Genomic DNA, 17,500 nt, shown 5'->3' with positions numbered 1-17,500 from the left:
TAGATACACTGTAAAGTTTATCCTCATAATGCAAACCCCTGAAGATTTTGTCTTGTAAGAAATACAGCATGGCTGCCATGCATATTTTCTGCCTTCTTTGTCTGAGAAAAGGGGAAAGTCAAAGAGGTGGGTCATGCAGCTTCTCACAAAAAAAGAGTAAAACAAGAACGTCTGTTGGTTCAGAGGCAGGTTTAAAAGTCGAAATGGATCAACTCGAATCAAGTTGGATCGACTCGGATCATTAAAACAAGACAATAATTAGGTGAAATTGAAACTTTTAACCATTTGCAGGTTAAAATACCTCTCAAAATTGGGCAAAATCAAGTGTAGTTTGCTAAGTCACCATTTTGTTTCGTAGTGACAGTTTCTTTCGGGCAGAGATTTTCTCCTTAGTGTCTTTTCCTGCAATTATTGGCGAGATGTCCTGAGAATTTGCTGTTTCCCATTTTTTTAGCTTCCTTAATAAAACTTGAGATTACACATTTATTGGTAGACATGTTAAACATAATCATTACTAAGTGAATAAGTTTTCCATCAATTATTTTGATTTGATTGATTTAGTAGACACAATATACATTGTCTATTTTTACATTTTTGTAATTTTATCAATCCATGTAATTCACATGAATTTTAGAAGGGAAGAAACTGATCTGAATACATGTACCTTCTTATGAAAGTTAGTTTCTGCATGTTTTCTACTATCAAGGAAAATCGCTTGTTTAGATGCCCGTATGGAATTTGTTTTGATTTATACCAGCATTATATAAGGATGGACTTTTTGCAGTTCCTGACTAACAGAATAATTGCAATGATTTAAGTTAAGTTGCTTTCAAAAGATGCTTTCCACCACGGAATGCAGCTGTAGAGCACCCTTCTTTAGTATGATATAGTTTTACAGTAACTGTCTGAGAGGAACTGGCACTACAAAACAAAACGGTGACTTGCTCTGTGGCATGCAGAAACTTAGCAAGGTAAAGTCTGCTACGAGCCTAGAAGGCCCATCAGGCCAGGGCCTACAGTGTATCTCTGCCTACTGTAGTATGAAGCGCCTGGTAGTATTTCCACTCCCCCCTGGATGGGATTCTAGTCTATTGCAGGGTTACCCCTAGCATTAAATTTGCCGGTACCCATTTATACACCTGGGTGAAGAGAGGCATCATGAGAGTAAAGTGTCTTGCCCAAGAACACAACACAATGTCCCTGGCCAGGACTTGAACCCAGACCACTCAATCCAGAGTCGAGCGCACCAACCATGAGGCTACCGCGCCTCCCACTGAAACTTAGCAAGGATCACTTGCAATTGATTTGGCTCAGTTTTGAGAGGTACATGTATTTTAACCTTCAAATGGTTAAAAGTTTCAATTTCATGTAATTATAGTTTTTTTAAAAATTAATGATGCAAGTTGGTCCGAGTTGATCCGTGCTGACTTTTGTACCTGCCTATTGGCTCAGTGTTTTTGTATGTCTCTGTTATATGTAATACTCCCTGACTGTTATAATAAAAATTAATTTTCCACATGGGCCAAATTGATTCTTTCCTGGCATATGTATAATTTATATAAGGTAAATAACATACTGTGTTGTTTAAAGGAATTATTTGCCAATTAGATAACAGCCTTTTCAAAGTTGTTACAGTTGATTTTTCTTTTGGAAATTTTTTACAAAGTTCTCTTTTTTTAATTCTTTCTGTAACCTCAGGTTCTTCAGAAACAAGAATGCAAACATCTTTACAGCAGGAAGGAGGGAGAGAGACCTGAAAACAAGGCAAAGAACAGATACAAGAACATCCTACCTTGTGAGAATTTACCTGGCATTTGTTTTTTTGTTTATTCCACTGTTTACTTCATTCTTTGTAAAGAGCTACCTTCATCAGAGAAATGTGAGAGAAGACTGACTGACTTCTTCGGGATTGTGTTTTTTATTTGTTTTTAACTAAATTGCACGAAGTACAAAAATCAATGGAATGCCATAATTCAAATTATGCACCATGTGCCACCACTTACTTGATGGAAGGAGTTTTCTTGATGTTATTGTGAGGTTTTTTGGATGAATTTGATACATGATACATGTAGGTTCAGATGAATATTATAGAAGTTTATCTTTTACAAAAAGGACAAACTTCAGTGCATTTATCCCTCTGGACGGAACTTTTCATGGATCAGTTATGTGTACAGTGAGCACATGTGCATACAAAAGATTTCTTATAAATGTAGACAAACTATACAATCATGTATATGCATATCTCATTCTGGACCCATTTTGTCCTTTGCCCAACTGTGAAGCAGACAAAGTTTGTGTCAGGCAAATAATTATTTATAAGAAGGGGCCATTTACATGAAGATTCCACAGGAAGGTAAAGATGTTTACATTTTTTTCCACTCAATAAAGATTTTAAGTATCCTTTATTCCCTTATAAACTTAAACTTAGGCTCATAATTTGTGTGGTTTGGAAAACAATAAAACCTACATTTGTAGGTTTATAGGTTTATTAAATTCCTACATCACTAATGGAGACAAAATTGGTTTTTATTCACACAGTTGATCATAGTCGAGTGATTTTACATGACAGAGACCCAAATGTAATTGGATCAGACTACGTCAATGCAAATTTTGTTGGGGTAAGTAAAATAATAATGGAGCTCTGGCCCAAGTGGAGCACCATAATCATAGGAACCCAAGAGTCGCTTTTCTCAAGGTTCTCCCTAGTTTTCAGCGCAACAGGTATGGCACCTTTTCAAACCGGTAAAATAATTGGTTAATGTTGGACATTCTGCAAAGGATAAGTGACTTCTGAGCGTTTGCAGGCGCTAATAAGTGCTCTTACAAGTGGTAAATTTTACCGGTTACCGCCTGATAAGGAAAACCCTGTTTTCTTATGATAATAAGGCTAGCGGTGTTGCTTGTGGGTGCGTAAACATGGCTTTGCCCATTAATTTAATAATATCCTAATGTTAATTTAATAATTAAAAAAATAATAATAATACGCTCAACATGGCGGCTGTTTACAGGGTACATTTTTGATATTGGACATCCTTGTTATGGTCAATTGACAGCTGTCAAGGTGTCAAGGTGTCCACTGACCATATGATAAGCTCAAGTTTATCCGAAAATTCATGTTAATCAAGATGCTCCTTACAGCATTCTGGGAGCATTTGTGACCAAAACTTAAGGCTTTAGAAGGCAAAATTTGAGGTTTTTAAAATGATGCCAGGAAATGATATTGCAGTGGTGAGCAAACTATTCACGGAGAGATCGCATTGAATTCACACAAGCTACTAACAAAGATGACAAATCCCTTCACTGCAGGGAGTTACGTTTCACATAGTTGTCAATAACTGCATCAAAATCCAAGGATATGTCCTTGTGAACAAAGAGCAACAACAGTGCATTTAAGCGTTCTTCTTTCATGGCAGTGAGCTTTTTATCATAATTTTTCATATTTGATATGCATTATATATTCAATTTTTCATATGTGATGTATATCTGTCAAGGCATAATGTATTTGAAATAGGAAAAACTCTGTTCAAAACTGAACTAATCATTACCTAAAGTAAAAGCACCTGATGCACTGTACCACTTGAAAGTCGGTTGGTTAACAAGGAAAAAACTACAGAAGCTCTCGGTCCCCCACTAAAGCCCCCCCCCCCCCCCGAGACTATCTCTTTTCCTGTAGTCATGTGCAGAAGTAAAGTCATCACAAAAAAGCTGTTTAATCATATATAGACTTGATCAATTCTCTATCCAACTACGTGATATGTGAATTCCCAAAAGAACGTTACGTGATTTGTGAATGTAGGGAAAATTAACCTGTGCTTCGAGATCCAGACCCCTCCCCCCCCCCACCCCCCCCACTTCCTGACCCTGCTTTGGCATATCTTAAGATTTTAAATTTTGAATGAGATAAGGATCCACGATGCCTGGCCGACCTATGACAGAAAAAACTTGCTTTAGATTGTTTTATGTTGTTTTGTTTTTAATTTGATTGCTTTTTGTCAAGGCTAAACAAAAAAAATCAAAATTGTTTTATCCTGTAAATTGGTCGTTTAAGTAAGTAAGGCCAGTAAGAATAAATGACCCACATGCTCTGCTTTTATGCTTGACTAAATCTATATATTAATCCTTGATGTTACTTGATGGTACAGGCCTACCTCCTCCCATCCCTTGTTTTGTGTATCTGCCATCATTTCAAAGGTGAACTCAAAGCATGCTAGTGCAAGGAATTGGCTTGCATAACTAACTTTGAAATATTGGAAAAGATAACTTCAAAAATATAATCAGTTGATACCGCTTACTAAGTGAATTTGAGGGCTGTACTGTAAGGTGACATCTTTATATCCTTTTCAATGTATGTTAGCACTTGGGCAAGAATAATTTCACAGGAAAAAATGAACTGTAAATTACAGTACTGTCAGAGAAACCAGGGTTATTAATATTTATATATGTCTTGGTCTTTCAAATTTATCAGTGAAAAGTAACTTTTAAACAAACAGGCTGTACTTTCAGAGAGGTAATAATAGTAATAATAATCATCATCATCATCATCATCATCAAAAGGAATTAAACAATGAAATCAATGTGAAACTTTGAGGGGAATCCATAACTCTTGGCCTTGCAGTCAGAGTAATAAAAACTCTAACCTTGCTCAAATTTTCATGCAAAAATGTCTGTATCAAAACAAGGGCCATATAGTACTTGTAGGGTTCAACTATAAAATGTGTTACTGTCCCACAGCCAAGTGACTGTGAAGAATCTGCCAAGCGATACATAGCTGCTCAAGGATGCCTTCCAAGCACTGTTGAAGATTTCTGGAATATGGTTTTTCAGGAGAACAGCCGAATCATTGTCATGACAACAAAAGAAGTGGAGAGGGGAAGGGTAAGTGTTGCTAATACAAATAATGGCATTTTATCTTTAGAAAAATGGGGTAATAAAGCTACTTAAGCACATTATTCCAGTTTTGTTTTACTCAGTTCTTTATTCAAGGTCACGCAGCATTTTACAAAATTCAGGCAAATGTATGGTAAAGGAAATCTGCTGAAATTTACAACAGTTGATGAGTTTTTGGAAGGGCCAGTAATGTTTCCGTCTTCATGTCCAAGTAGGAAAATTCATCTTCTTAGTTAAGTGACTTTGAGGACGACTTCCATTCAGGTTGTTGAAATGCCAACAGTCAATCTTAGGAATCTCTTACCCAAACGATTTTTCTCAGATGAGTTATTTCAATTAAATAACTCATAGAATATACCATACTGGCAAAGCTATTTCAATGATACATGTTATGGCTGTTTCTTTCACAGAACAAGTGCACACGTTATTGGCCTGATCCAGATACCACAAAGGAAGTCAACTCTTTCCACATCAGATACCTGCAAGAGTTTGAGTACAGTGATTATACTCTACGGGAGTTTGAACTGACATCTGACACCAATGTGAGTGTAACTTTTTCATTTTTTTAGTTTAACCTTTGGATGTCTGTGAACACAAAAGGTAGACATGAAAAAAGGTTGGAAAAGTTGTTGCGTGGGCTACCACAGCTGTATTTAAATTAAGTTTTTGGTCTGGGTGACTGTGTGTGTGTTTCTAGAAGCCCCATTACTTCTCCATTTTATGCAGGAGCGATCATTCTCTCTAGTTAGTGAGAGCCATGGGCCTACTCCATGTTTTCGTTGACAAACCTTTTTTGTACCTGTACTTTACAATGCATTTTGCATGCATCTTGTTTCAGGACCTTTGCACAGAGCTATCCCCGTGCTAAGACCAATTAAATGTAGAGGTTGTCTTAAGACCTTTGCACCTGTCTATCATCAACCCATCATGACTCAACGCAAGCCTGGAAATGTGGCGGAAACTAAAATTGTTTTGGCCTTTATTTTTTTTCACCTTATTATTAATAAAAAGGAAGCAGCTTTGTCATAGTCCCCAAGTTTATTAATTAAACACAGTCTCAGTTGTATGCTAATAAGTCATATAAGCTTACATGTACCTGTAATATGTTTGTTTTTTTCTTCTTTGCTAGCCAATCCCTCGGACAATTTATCAATTTCATTACATTGGCTGGCCTGATCATGGTGTTCCTAAGGATCCGAGTCCTGTGTTAAACATTCTTCACGAAGTCAATACGAGACAACAGTCCATCCCTTCAGCTGGGCCAATTATAGTGCATTGCAGGTAATAGAGCTCTTAATTATATGACTAGCTCTGTAAGCCAGCAAGATGAACCGAATCCCGCGCTGTGATTGGCTACCCGAGCTGGAAAGATGGAGCTAATCTTGCCCACTCAGGCTTTCTCGCTTGGTCATTTTTTGGTGTTTTTTTTCCTATATAATAAATCCTTTATTGACCAAGCTTGTTCGGTCAAGATGGCTGGATGTTTTTTGCGTGTTTACGAACCTTGACTTTGTCTCGGTCCGTAAACATGCAAAAAAAGAACTTGGCCAATATCCAGCCATCTTGACCTCACGCTTGGTCAGTAACCCATACATAGTGATGCCATGAAAATGGTTTGCTCTTACTGTACGCAACGTGCGGATGTTGTCGCGTAGCCAAGGGTTAGGATTCTCGTCGTGAGTACATTGATTTCACAACATAGACCAAAGGATGCCATTCTTTATTTTGTCCTGATCGTCCATTAATATAGTTTTGTAATCTTTTGTCTCTTGCTTTCTGTTCCAATAAAAATTAAATTAAAAAAATAATTACTGGACTTAATTTTATTCAGAAGCAACTAAAAGGTCTTCAATTGAGCGCGCCGGTCACGTCAGCTCATGAATGAAAAGACCAGAATTCAAAAAACGTTTCTGCTGATTTTGCTCACTTTTGCTCTAATTCTTTTGTAGAAGGAATATAAACATACATCTTCTATTCACGAAAACTACGAAAATTTTGCACATACTGTTGAATGGTCATTTAAATCGGTCTCCCCTGGCCTGTAGTTCCACATGCTCACGGACTTTATTGTGTTGGAAATGAGACCAACGAGTCCGCTAGGTTCCGACAATTAACTGTTTATTATTTTCCAAGTTTGGTTTCCCTCGTTACAACTGTACTCTCGCTCGAATCGCACTGCTCACAGACCTCTCATTCGAATCACAGATTTTCCACACCTTAAGTAACGTCATGCGATAGTTGCGTTCAGTAACAAAATCGATTTGCAATCTCCACTGAGTCAGAAATTTCCTGGTCATCAACCTTGAACACAGAGTTGAGTTTAGGTCTCAATTTCTTACGGTCATACTGTGCCTGACGAAATATTAGTAAATCAAAAACATTGATATCCTCACAGCCGTACAACCAGCCTTGCATTATTATTTTGTTTTTAATCTACGAAATTTTGGAGGTTAGATCTCCCAAGTTCCGGTGCTTCCACTTTGTTTAGCTGACCCTTGCACAAACAATTGTCTACAAGCACTTTATTTAGCATTTTCCCCTGATTTGCATTTATTTGTTAGGTAAAAGTACATTTTATATCAATTGCAGTGACTTAACACTTCAGAAGAGACATCCTGTTGCTTTTATTTCACATATTTCAAAATCTTGATCTTTTTCTTAGGAAAACTGTAGTAAACCACCTTAATTTTTCGCAGGTAGTGCCTTCATGTATGACAACTATTTAAAAATTATCCTTCGAAATTGCGCGGAATATCGCCTGATACTTAGCTGACGAGGCCGTAGGCCGAGTTGGCTAAAATCAGGCGATATTCCAAAAGATTGAGCAGGATAATTGTTATATTATATTTTCTTCGTTTATTGGAAAAAAAGCGGGAAAAACTACCATTTTTCATCGCGACACACAAAATTACGTATATCGCAGGATATCTGTTAAAGACGCACGACAAATATTGAGCGCGCTATGACCATATTTGGACATAGTCACAATGTGTTGAATAATAATCTTGGATGGCTTGCTGGCTGGCTGGAGGTTACTGAAGACGCCCAGCCTGTTAATTTGTAATTTGCTGTGAGTGATTTGTAATTGCTATGAGTGATTTGAATTTGTTGTGAGTGATTTGAATTTGCTGTGAGTGATTTGGTTTTGGTGTGACAGTTGAGGGCCACCATAGAAGGGGGGTTCCTAAATGGCAGATTTATGGCATTGAAAGGAATGAAAGGGGTTTTCATGTTGAGAGATGAATAGGAAATGACTCCACAATTTTGTCCAGGATTGTAGCTTGAACATACAATAAACAGAACTGCGCTGGTTTGAGCCGTAATCAAAGTGAGCTGTATTTATAACATTTTATCAAGTGCGGTGTTACGTTCAACACGGAAACCAAATGAAAAACTCTTTGGTAACTTATGGGTTCAACAAATACAGAGAAGGCATCGAACACCTTAAGTGTATCTGTGATCTCTGTTGTCTGGCTATTTGTATTTATTTGTACTCAACTCTGCATTTATAATTATTACCAAAGATTAAAAAACTAAAGGAACTCAAAATGGGACAGGACATTCCGCAACTATAAATTTCCCACCAGTGAACTCTTTCCTTGAATAGTGAAGCAAAAAATGGACAACTAGCTTTTTTTTCAAATAATTTTTGAGCAACGAGAATTAGTCAAATTTCCAATTGATTTTTACCTGAAGACTGTGCAGAGTTGCGGACGAATAAATAACATATCACATATCCAGTCAAGGTGTTCTATTCCTTACTTAAGGCTCTGAGTTTGATATCCATTCAGAAAAAGTTACCAGATAATTTTCCATTTGGTTTCAGTGATGTACATAACATCACAGTTAGTAAAATATTAGAAATACAGCTCATATCCGACGGCGAAAGATGCAATTGTTGTCGAAGTCCAACTCGTCGCTTTCAAGATTCCAGATGTCTATTTTTCACCACCTGTCTTGTTTATCCAATCGACGCTCCATTCTTGAGCTCCATAAGGGTATATTTTGTTTAAAGATCCACCAAAACGCCATTCGCGTTACAATGACTTCGACGCAATTGCAGGTTAAATATTCTACTGTGTCCACCAGATAAATCTACGCATTCTACTACCTCCTGAAACCTACCAAAAGTACGCGCAGAAGACTCTACGCGCAGACACTGCCTAGCAGGGGAGTGACAGGAAAGACTTTTCCCGACAAGGAAAAAAAAGTGAAAGAGAAAACAAATAAATTTAACTCGTTTTCCGACTGGATTGCCATATAGTAACCCAGTAATGAAGAAATGTGTCGATTTTTAAGTCTCAAAGGAATGCATTATATCGTTGCCATGGTAACGGTATTTTGGAAGCAAATGTGATATGAAAACTCTATGATCTACTTACCCTGGCCAAATATCGTCTTGATATGACGACCGTAACTCTATCGAAGTGCAGAATTTGGTTATTTTTGTGAGAAAAAAAATATCTTTCGAGCCTCCTAATGGCCTGCTGGAAGACTAAACAATGCACGCACTTGTGATGTGCTGGAGAAGATGATTCACTCTGCACATACCTCTTGTTGTTGACTAGTACCAAAATAGAAAACCGATTTGTACGCTTGCAAACAGTAACGTTTCCCCATGTAGAGACTGTTTTTTATTCTTTCCAGTTTCATTGTTCAATTCACTTATTCGATGACTTTCTTTTTTGCAGTGCTGGAATTGGCCGCACGGGTACATTCATTGTTATAGATACCCTTGTCAACATGATCAAAGAGCAAGGTAACGTTGCATCCTCAATATGTCCACATTCTCTTTTGTAGTTTTAGACCTGTTTAGGGCGAAGGCAGGAGGTCTCAGCAGGCATATCAGTTTGGTGCTTTGTTCCTTGTAACCACTTCGCATGTAAATATTGTGAACGAAAAATCAGTGACTTTGAGGAAGGACGTTCCCTGAAATCTAGCTTCTCTCAGAAGATCTCAGCATTAGGCACACAAACATGTCGGCATACAATAGCTTTCTTTAATTTTCATTTCCTTCTGCTTGAGGTCTTAAGTCCCGACGTGCAAAATGACTTGATCTGGCGAAAACTCCAAGTTAGGTTTAAGATAATCCTTCATGGCTTTTGTGGTGGCACCAGAGAACAACTTTACCACTACCCGATGGCCAACAGCTTTCCCTAGCTGCGTACCGTGAATAATTTTTATTATAGAGTCACCAATCAATAGGGTGGTCTGTACTTTTTCTGACATAGAATTTTCGTCATTAGCATTGGGTCGTCTTTCTTTGCTTTCCTTTGTTTTGGTTCTTTCCCCTTTCCTTCTTAGCGCCAACGACTTGCCCACCCTGCGAGCAGAGCCTCCTTTTGTCTTTTTCTTCACTGAGGAGGAGAAAAGTAGGCTCTGACCGAATCGCGTCAACTCTTTGAAGCCGCCGCAGCCCGAGCTTCTGGACTAGTCAATCTTGTTTTCTCTCGTCAAACCGGTTATTCCAGTGCGAGCGTCCGTTTAGTGACAAAACCGATGGTTATAATTGAGCCCGCTGTACCATGAAAAACCAAGATGGCGGCGAGATCTGGCAAATTAGGCTTGGGTTCGAGACTGTATCCTGGCAACATGCAGCGCATATTCAATAAAGATCTTACTCGATTCATGCAGAGCCTCTCTCGAGAACGCCAAAATCGAGGAAGCAAAAGAAAGGCTCTGCTTGCAGGGTGCGACTTGCCATTCTTTCTTATCTGGACGCTCATTGGGCCGAGAACATCTCACGTCGTCCGCTTTCAATACAGTTTGCCTAATTGCTGTCATCAAGCTTTTGTTTTCATCGATAAGGATAAAAGCTTTGAACTTATTCCATGCTTTTATGGCGAGATTCTAACTCTTACAACCTTTGTTTGAGGGTCTCAGTTTCTTTCTGGAGTGACGAAACGGTCTTATTTTCATAGGACGAACTTGCCGTTAATTTCAGCTTCGATTTTATGATGGCATACCTCTCTCTCACTCTGGTTTCTATAAATGAGTATATTTCTTGATCTTTGATATGCGAGTTCGTCTTGATAAATTTATTCTTAACTTGTGAGTGTTTGTGATCATTTTCAAACGTTTGGGAGATATGTTCAGATATCATGGCGGCGCGCAAACGTTCCTACAAAGTACACTTATTTCCACTCTTCTTGAGTCCCCATTTATCTAACTTAGCCTTTAGTTCTTCAGTTTTCAGGGAAAGGATATCTTACCGTTTAGAATACCAAACCGGTGTCATCTTCTCCCATTGTCATCGAAAGTTCGATAGGTTCGTCAAGTCCATCAACTATATCAACTTGTCCGACTTCAGTTTCTTGATCTACTTCGCAGAAATCGGGTCTACCTTAGCCTTCTTGATGTCTTTTAAGTCCGTACGTTCTTTGAGATAACTTGTGATCTTCTTCCGATCTATTTTCCATGCCATTTATTGATAACCACTAAACCTCCTAATCTTCCTTTTTCCTGGGATCATCCACCATACCTTGAGTCTTCCAATGATGAAAAACTGTGACCGAGGTCTTGAAAATGCTGCCTGAGGCCGCAGGCCGAGGGGACCTTTTTCAAGACCGCACCTCGCTTGATAGCGAATATAGTATTAAAGCGACTTAAAAACTGAACGTTTCAAAGAGAAATGCTCTTATTTGAATCTCCAAACCTCTTGTCTAATAAAAAGTAACTTCTGTATGTAAACGGATTCGGTGTTAAAAAAAAAATGGAAATTTAAGGTCATCACACAAGCTCACACAACCAAGGCTATGATTCCGCCCGCCGTGAGCGGGCATGATGAGAAAATTCCGCCCGCTCCGGGAACCAATCATATTGCAGTGCTCACGCATGCGAAATATTATCTTCCGGTTGCCGTCCGCCTCTCAAAATCGTCGCATGCCTAAGCTGCCTAATATGAAACTGTGATGATTCTTTTTCTTAGAAACTCTTTTGGATGTCTGTCTGTCATATATTCTTGCTTGTTCTTTCTATCACATTTATAGAATTATTAGTCTTCTTTCCAACGGTTGAAAATACGTTTAAACGAATAGGTTTTGTTTTTCAAATACAGGTCTGGATTGTGAAATTGATATTTCCAAAAGCATTCAGAATGTGAGAGCTCAGAGATCTGGTATGGTGCAAACAGAGGTTAGTCAGCTATTGTATTTTTTCCTGAAATCTTAACTGTTTCTTAACTGTCAGTTTGATTTAGAAGACGCATAAACTCAAATAAACCAATCAGGAATCGAGGTAGCCCACACAAAACCTGCGGGGAGTCGTCACTAGTGGCTTCCAACGTTTTTCTAACTGATTGACACTATAGTAAAGCAAATCGAAAGCCTTCTGTAAAAATGCAGTTTTCATTTGAGTTACTGAAGTTTCGTAAAGGAGGCATTGTTAGGGAAGAAGGTAAAACAGCGGACATGTTGGAGGAGCAAGAGATTATTTTCTGCAACGTGAACTAACACGCTCCGAAATAGCCAGAGTTATTACTTCACCCAGTTGCTACTGGGGGCTAGCGAAATTAAATGAGGCAATCGCAGTGAGGCCGACTCTCCACTCTAAACGCGGGAAAAGTAGTGTATTCAGGTCATACTTTTGCTTTTGACTGGGAAGGAATGTGCTGCAAAAATAGACCAATTTCGATGTATTAAAATTCAGTTCTAAACAAAAGACATCATCTCGAGGCTCTGGGGAATAAATATAAGGATTTGTGTGAGTTTGCTCCCCAGAGCCTCGAGATGATGCCTTTTGTTTGGGACTGAATTTTAATACGTCGAAAGTGTGAATTGTAAGCCATTTACAGAGGAAGTTAATAACTAAGTTGTTCTTTCAGTTTTGTCTTTTTTTTTGCTTCCCAGGCGCAGTATGAGTTCATTTACAAAGCCATTCAGCATTATATCAGCACAGAGACTGCAAGACTGAACAGTGACAACGTAAGCCAGCTCGTTTGTTGTTTTTATCGTCTATGATCGATAGTTTACACAAAACTGTTTCTCAAACATTTGCTTTGAATTAACTGATTATCTTTTTTTTTCTGTTTCGACTTTTTAGCCCAACCTAGCAGTGTATGGCAATTTGGCAAATGTGAGGAAAAACGGAGAAACAGAACCACCTCCTCCAATTCCGGTTTACAAACCGGCAGATAAGCCCCTCGCAAGGTCAGTTTACCACTTTACTACCAACTTGCTGGTACTAAAGCACCTATTTTCATTTATCGCTAAGTAAAATATGAAAAAAAATACGTAACGCAAACTGTCACAGTGCTGTATTTTCGATCGCGTTTTCCAGTTATTTGGTTTTCACTTTTTCTCATTCTCTCGTTCGCTTCTCCCATAATTTGTTGGTGGCTTAAGTGTAGGTGTCACCAAGCGGTAGAAACGGGTGGCTTGATACATGTACTTCGGCGAGCTTTTAATATCCGGGATAAAGTCTAGATAACTCTCAACTTCCTGTTCGTCTTCTTACTGTCGTAGAAGCTTGGTTACTCTCGCGACTGTATGACAAAGACTTAGGAGTTCGTCAATCTTTTAGTAGTTGTAGTTAATGGTTGATGACAGTAGTTGTACTTACATAATTTCTCTTTGTAGGCCTGTAAAGGAGGATGATTCTCCAAACTTACCACCGCGCGTAAGTATCATTGGTGTACCTGGAAGAATTGTGCTTTGCAAAGTTGTTTATATTCTCTAAAAAATCCCCTAGTACTGAGTACAATTAAGGTGCGTCATCTAGGACGAATCAGGTGATCAAGATTATACATTTGTGTTTTGCATTGTCTGGGAAAACAACCAATAGCATGACGCCTCTTTATTGACTCTTTATTGGCTCGGTGAATATCGGTGAATGAAAACCTCGACTTCGTCCCTTTTTTTATTCACCGATATTCCCCTCGCCACGGTGCGAATAGTTGTTAAATGGCATCTTAAACCAGGTTACAGGCAGGTTTAGACCTCGTTTATCTGTGGACTTGTACTTTTTTGAGTCATGAACGAGTTCGCACACTACAGGCAGCTAAACGTCAGCGTGGAAGACAAATTCGACATCTAAGAGACCGTTTGAGCCCCCGTGAAGAATTTTGGGATGGTAATTTTTCGCGGCGATTTCGTTTTAAGAAAGAACCAGTAATTTATTTTATTAGTATTTGAAAGAAAGCCTTGAGCACCATATTCAACGACGACTCCTTCTTTTCCTTTTTACCTATTCTCGCTAAAACTTGTCCTTCTCGTTTTATCTGTGGATATGACTGATGATGATGCAGATGAATTTGATAAATTTGAATATGTAATATGTGACACTTGTAGGAAAACAATAGCGCGACTTTCTAAACCACAATTCAGTCGTGAACGCCGAGCGCTTCGCCTCGTCTTCCTTTTGATAATGCATATTTAACCAAGTTTATAGGTGGTCTATGAAGCCCTCGTCTAAACTTCGATTAAGCTTTAAGCCACGTCCAACTAAGGATTTATTAATAATAAAGTATTCTCGTTTGTCTCACGATGTGGTCACTTGTGATGTAGATCGCGACGTTTCCACTGCATACTGCTAGTCTTCATTAGGCGATGAGGTCGACTGGTTACGCGTCACCTTTTAAGGAGGATGCTCCGCTGTGATTTGTTGGTTTTCAGCAGCTGTGATTGGTGCATTTCGATCCTCGCTGTTTCGGTGTGTTGTTCCTTCGCCGGTCCGCTGTCGTACGGTTCTCCTGTTGCTGTGTTTCTTGATCGTGGGCATCCATGCTTCCGGAATTTCTATTCCACTATCCCTGTTGATGTTGTTAGGGTGAAGTCTCTTTGACCCTGCGTGTGTACCAGTGTGGATCACGATCAATGAACTTTACTTCGTTCCAAAGCGGGTTGTGTCCGGTGTTGTTAGCGTGTTCTGAAACGGCGGAGGTCTGGGTACGGGCAAGTCGGATGTCTCGCTCATGTTCTTTGATTCTATCTTGCATAGGTCTTCCAGTCTTCTCTAGACTTAACCGCATTCACAGGGAATCCTGTAAACCACGCCATCTTATTTAGTCGGCTCGACGGCGTCTTTCTGTCGTACTAGATGTGATCTTAATGTAGTCTCCGACTTGAAAACAGCGCGTATGCTCTGTTGCTGTAGGCAGCGGAGAAGTTGTTCGGATAGGCCTTTGACATTGGGTAAAAACGCAGTAGACTTGAACTCGATTGTGGGCTCAGCACTGCTACTTGGTTTCCTGGCCCCAGTTGTTCAAATGATGGATAGCGCTATCCGCCGGATAAATCACTATCCAGTGGATAAACACTAGCAAAACCGATTGCGCTAACCAATGGATAGTGATTTATCTGGAGGAGAGCGTTATGCACCTTTTAAACAACTGGGGCCTGGTCTTGGGGATTTTCTGCAAGAAAGAAAGAGGGTAACCATTAGAGACAAGAACAGAGACAGGTGTTTCTTCTCCTTGGAGATAACAGAGGGTTTTGTTACGAGACGTTTGGCGCGCTCGTAGAGGCACTTGACAATTGACAATACCGCGTTTTACTGATTGCGGGTGGTGGGAATCATACGCTAAGTACTGATCAGTGTGCGTAGGCTTCCTGTACACGCTGGTGGTGAGGCGGCCGTCCGGTTCTCTTGAAACTGCGGTGTCAAGGAAAGCGAGTTTGTAGTCGTTCTCTGTCTCCATGGTGAAGCGAATGGAAGGCTGCTGGTTGTTCAGATGCTGTAAGAAGCTATCAACGTTTCCGCGATCCAGGATGGTGAAAGTGTCGTCAACGTAGCGTTTCCAGATCCTAGGTTTGTAGGCCGAGGTAGTTATTGCCTGTTGTTCGAAACTCTCCATGTATAGGTTAGCAATAACAGCGGAGACCGGGCCTCCCATGGCTGCTCCTTCTAATTGTTCGTAAATTGATCCGTTATACTGGAAGTATGTGGATCTCAATACGAAATTCAGGAGGTCAGCGATCTGAAAAGGTGTTAGTGTCGTGCGGTCCGCAAGGCTGGGGTCGTCCTCTAGTTTCTTTAGCGCGGTTTGTACAGCGGCGTCGATAGGAATGTTAGTAAACAGCGACTCTACGTCGAAAGACACCATGATTTCGTTGTCTAGGATAATCTCGCTGCTAATGTTGGATACGAAATGAGCTGAATTAGTCACCGTGAAACCCGAGTTACCTGTTAAATGAGATACGATGTTAGCTAAGTAAGCAGATAAACCATATGCTAAGGTGTTAACGCATGACACAATAGGTCTTAACGATACATCGGCCTTGTGAATCTTTGGTAAACCGTAGATTCTAGGCGGCTGTTTGTTTCGAGGTCTCATTTTGTTGTAAACGGCCTCTGATAGATATCCGCTTTGCTTCATGTTAGTAGATTTTCGGGCAAACTTCCGGGTCAGAAGGTCTGTCGGGTCTTTGTTGAGCAGCTGGTACGGTCCGTTCTCGATAAGGGTAGACGTCTTAGTGTGATAGGAGTTGGCATCCATGACTACACTGGCAGTGACTGCTTGTTCAGCGTCGAGTTGTCTGGCGGCTGATTCGACCTTGGCGATGATCTCCGTGGCAGGGATGTACGCAGGAGTTACGGCGAAGTTCAGTCCTTTCTTCAGCGGGGCTATCGTGGCATCGTCGAGGGACCTAGAAGATAAATTAATAACCCAGTTAGTTTTGTCAGCATACGGGATACGGCATCAATTGGTGACGTAGCCGCCTGTTTCTCGCGCAGAAGTTTATCAAATTTCTGCTTTTGTCTGTCTTTGGTGGTGTTAAAGACTCGCTGGGTGTTGGTCTTGATCTGTTCTATTATCCTGTTGGTGTCGTTTGTCGAGAGAGTGGATTTTATACTCTGTGCTGTCCTTGCTCATTTTAATAATCGGCCCATTAAGTCTGTACCGTCAGTGGAAGTATTCTTGTACACATCGTTTGACTTCCTTCCAAGTAATAGGCCATTTTTAAAATATCAAATATTGACCTTGATGTTGAGGAAGTGAGGACAAAAACAATAGGAACACGTTGGAGTGAATGTGAAAAATATTTAAATATCATCCACTTTCCTTTGTCTTTGTCCTCTATACCTTTCTTTCAACCTGAATTTTAATATATCGAAAAAGGCCTATTGAAACGTCACTACCTGAGATATGTGCAGAAATGCAGGTGGCAATAGGCCCTTTCCGAGTTCATGTCTGCCTCCTCTTCAAAGCGAGTCTAAGTACGAAGTTTTTCTTATGAAAATTAGTTTTCATTCATATGTAAAGTAGAACTAATTACCATCACAAAAACTTCGCACTTAAACTCGCTTTAAAGAGGAGGCAGACTTGAACTCAGAAATGGCCTATTAGATTAAGTCGATGATTTTGATAAGTGGCATGAAGTGTCCCCAAGCTCTTCTCCACTGTTTCAACATCACTCAAGTCTGGGAATACAGACAATTATCGTCACAAAGTGTACCTCTGCTAAGTTGTGGTCCTCAAGCAAAGGGGAACAACTTTATTTACCCTGAGCGAAAATATCGCTAACTCTTAGCTCCTATCTTATTGCTAGAAATAGGTAGCAATGCTTAGATAAAAAGGAACACTAAGTATAATGTTTAACAATTATTGAGAATTTAATATATTGGATATAACTATTGGGCGTGCATTTCTGGGCATGAGTGGAGACAGTGCCCT

The 17,500-nt window shown here is 39.6% G+C and overlaps 2 protein-coding genes across 2 annotated transcripts in view; one reads left to right on the top strand and one right to left on the bottom strand.

The window, feature by feature from the left end:
* Positions 1-17,500, top strand: part of LOC137997273 (tyrosine-protein phosphatase non-receptor type 11-like) — a 33,414-nt gene that overhangs the window by 13,443 nt on the left and 2,471 nt on the right. The window contains exons 7-16 of the mRNA XM_068843166.1: positions 1,699-1,795; positions 2,539-2,618; positions 4,732-4,875; positions 5,298-5,429; positions 6,017-6,168; positions 9,579-9,646; positions 11,945-12,021; positions 12,735-12,809; positions 12,928-13,034; positions 13,464-13,503. Coding sequence (XP_068699267.1) covers positions 1,699-1,795; positions 2,539-2,618; positions 4,732-4,875; positions 5,298-5,429; positions 6,017-6,168; positions 9,579-9,646; positions 11,945-12,021; positions 12,735-12,809; positions 12,928-13,034; positions 13,464-13,503 — 972 coding nt within the window. The remainder of the gene's footprint in view (positions 1-1,698; positions 1,796-2,538; positions 2,619-4,731; positions 4,876-5,297; positions 5,430-6,016; positions 6,169-9,578; positions 9,647-11,944; positions 12,022-12,734; positions 12,810-12,927; positions 13,035-13,463; positions 13,504-17,500) is intronic.
* The window catches only part of LOC137997274 (uncharacterized), an 8,728-nt gene continuing 4,261 nt past the window's right edge, over positions 13,034-17,500 (bottom strand). Inside the window, exon 2 of the mRNA XM_068843167.1 lies at positions 13,034-16,472. Coding sequence (XP_068699268.1) covers positions 15,179-16,472 — 1,294 coding nt within the window. The 3' untranslated portion in view covers positions 13,034-15,178. The remainder of the gene's footprint in view (positions 16,473-17,500) is intronic.

This window comes from Montipora foliosa, chromosome 3 (assembly GCF_036669935.1).
Source record: "Montipora foliosa isolate CH-2021 chromosome 3, ASM3666993v2, whole genome shotgun sequence".
NCBI classification, from domain to species: Eukaryota; Metazoa; Cnidaria; class Anthozoa; order Scleractinia; family Acroporidae; genus Montipora; species Montipora foliosa.
The sequence above is the reverse complement of the archived record's forward strand: the minus strand, read 5'-3'. Positions and strand labels throughout refer to the sequence as shown.